The sequence below is a fragment of the Octopus bimaculoides genome, chromosome 7 (assembly GCF_046866305.1).
Source record: "Octopus bimaculoides isolate indiv1 chromosome 7, ASM4686630v1, whole genome shotgun sequence".
Lineage (NCBI taxonomy): Eukaryota > Metazoa > Mollusca > Cephalopoda > Octopoda > Octopodidae > Octopus > Octopus bimaculoides.
Genome location: NC_142934.1, coordinates 87287441 through 87289940, shown reverse-complemented (window position 1 = coordinate 87289940; position 2500 = coordinate 87287441). Strand labels below are relative to the sequence as shown.

The window sequence follows — 2500 nt, the reverse complement described above, 5'->3', positions numbered from 1 at the left end:
GGATATGTTATTGATATCAGAAGCATCCGCGCAGGTGATTCTGTTCGTACTGTCCATTCCCTAGACGTTCCAGTATTAGCAGAGTCTATACTTGACTGACACGATCTCAGTACATACAATATAAACATGTGAAACTAGGAAGAATTAAAACTCTAATAAAATTCGGCAGTATTTCCAACATATCGCAGAAGAGTGAACCAAAATATTTTTAGGAACTTAGTTCGTTGAATCATCATTGATAAAACGTCTTTAACTGAAAACAAATAATTTAGTGCAAAATCACTTTTTTTTTCTTCTTTAATCTTTTTAGTAACAAAAATCGATTGAATACTAGAATGTTATTTACTCATAATTTATTGACCACTAAAAGATAAAGGACAAATCTATAACAATTAACTTTTCAGCTCTGGCAGATAATCTGTAGCTTTCCAACTACGGTTCAATGTCTGGGTTGCTATGAAATTATTTAAATAAGTTTTGCGAACAGCTTCCTAGTATAGACAACCTTCAAGTAATCCATAGCAGCGAATATGCTTCAGTCTTGAGAAAGACATTCTACTTTGCTTTGGAACATCCATAATTGGGATAACATCCATTTCTTTCTCTTTAATCATCAGAAAAGACCTGCGCCATGGGTTGACTGATTTTAGGTTAATTACATAGACAGCAAGTATTGAGCACGCCTCAGTAATCCAAAAGTGTATGGGATCCAAATGATGTTTTTTTTTTAAACTAAAACTTGTGTTGTTAATGTTGTTTAGCCCTAAATTCTCTCACTTTTTCTGTGAAAGGGGCTAAATATCACGATTTGGTTTGTTTTATTTCTCAAAGACAAAAACTTCAATTCACCGAAAACCATGACCAAAATCAGTAACTCTACGACCATTTCGTATACATATCAGGTTTAATGTACTACAGTCCGTTTGTCTCAAGATGGCAGAGTGTTATTTGATGGAAAGTTGTCCTTTACACCTCGCATACCGAGCAGTCACCTAAACGCTGTCTCATTGACATCTATAAATACTAGACGTGCTAAAAATCGATTCAATGGACTAAACTTCTTTAGTGTTTTAAGGGTTGTTTAAATATTCTTCATTTCCGTTTTGTGCTATACTGCGCATCTCTCCACCCCTGGACGGTTACAATTACATAACAGTTTTCTCGTTCAGCTCTTCACCGTGTCTGAAAACAAAGGACGCTGTGATTAGTGCGTGACAAAACTACATCATGCAGTGCAAATTAGCTAATTCGGAGAAAGAAGGAAAGAAAGAGGTTATAAATTCCCTGGGAGGACAGCACTGAAAAGAACAGCGAGAGAAATAGAAGAAATATGTTGAGCTGGTGGGATTTTCCAAAGCAATCGGTAGCAACGAATATGTCAGTCCATCGAAGCGCGATGCGGATGGTTTGAAGGCCAGTCTCTTTACAGAGCATTCAACATGTTGGCATTACAGGGCTCAGTAAGAAGGTTGGCTGTGGGGCAGCGAAGGTTTCCTCAACGCCGTTGTGGATCAGATGGGTTATCCCTAGAAATGCCAGTATTACGAAAGAGGGGGATAAATGGGGAGAGAGAGAGAGAGAGAGAGAGAGAGAGAAGAAACGAAGCAGTATTTTATTTATCAATCCACTTCCCTTTTCTGAGAAAACAATCAAATCCAGAGCCGACCCCCATCGTGATTTGAACGCATATACCCGCAATAACTGATGCACAATCAATATAACTATACAACGATCTGATGTGGTTGCCAATTCAATATGCAATATTCCTAGCTTAAAACCAATCAATACTTGAACATTCTTACATTGACGCTAGCTAATATAACTCACCCACAAATATAAAAACTACTCAGTCTCTCTCTCTTTGCCAGAACTGCTCTTGGTTTATTTAAAGAACTGGTTAGATGATATGAATACAATTGTTATTCTCTTTGTTTCATTTTATTTCAATGATAATGTTTGTTTTGTTATTTGTTTTCAGTTTTCTATTGTAGAATGCGTGATGAGTTCTATATTGGATGAACTACGTACATATATTAATACCATTCCAAGAACTATTTGTGTTCGTGCATTGATCATAGCCATCTCCTTCCTCCTTGGTTTACCAATGCTGTGTAATGTAAGTACATTGTTTTATTATTTTCCTAGTTTCAGTCGTTTGATTGTGGCCATTCTGTGGTGCTATGTTCGCTGGTTTTAATCAATCATATCCACTCGACCCAGCGTATTTAATTCAGATTTGCACTTATTTTAGAGCTCTCTATTTACTGAATTGTTGCGTTACATTTCTAATAAATAAATAGACGTAACTTCAGTCACCGGTAAGCATAAATACATACGTACAAAAAAAACACACACATGCAGCCGGATTAATGTAATACGAGTGAGCAAAAGAGAGTAGCACTCAATACGTTTGCTACTAATGACATATTTTTAATAACAGCTTGACTCAACTCTACATGACGTAAAGTTTCGTGGGTGCATAGGACATTTCCATCCCATC

The 2500-nt window shown here is 36.6% G+C and overlaps 1 protein-coding gene across 1 annotated transcript in view; it reads left to right on the top strand.

Moving 5' to 3' along the window:
- The window catches only part of LOC106884069 (sodium- and chloride-dependent glycine transporter 1), a 362819-nt gene that overhangs the window by 323609 nt on the left and 36710 nt on the right, over window positions 1–2500 (top strand). Inside the window, exon 9 of the mRNA XM_089355594.1 lies at window positions 1979–2116. Within this exon, the coding sequence (XP_089211720.1) occupies window positions 1979–2116 (138 nt within the window). The remainder of the gene's footprint in view (window positions 1–1978; window positions 2117–2500) is intronic.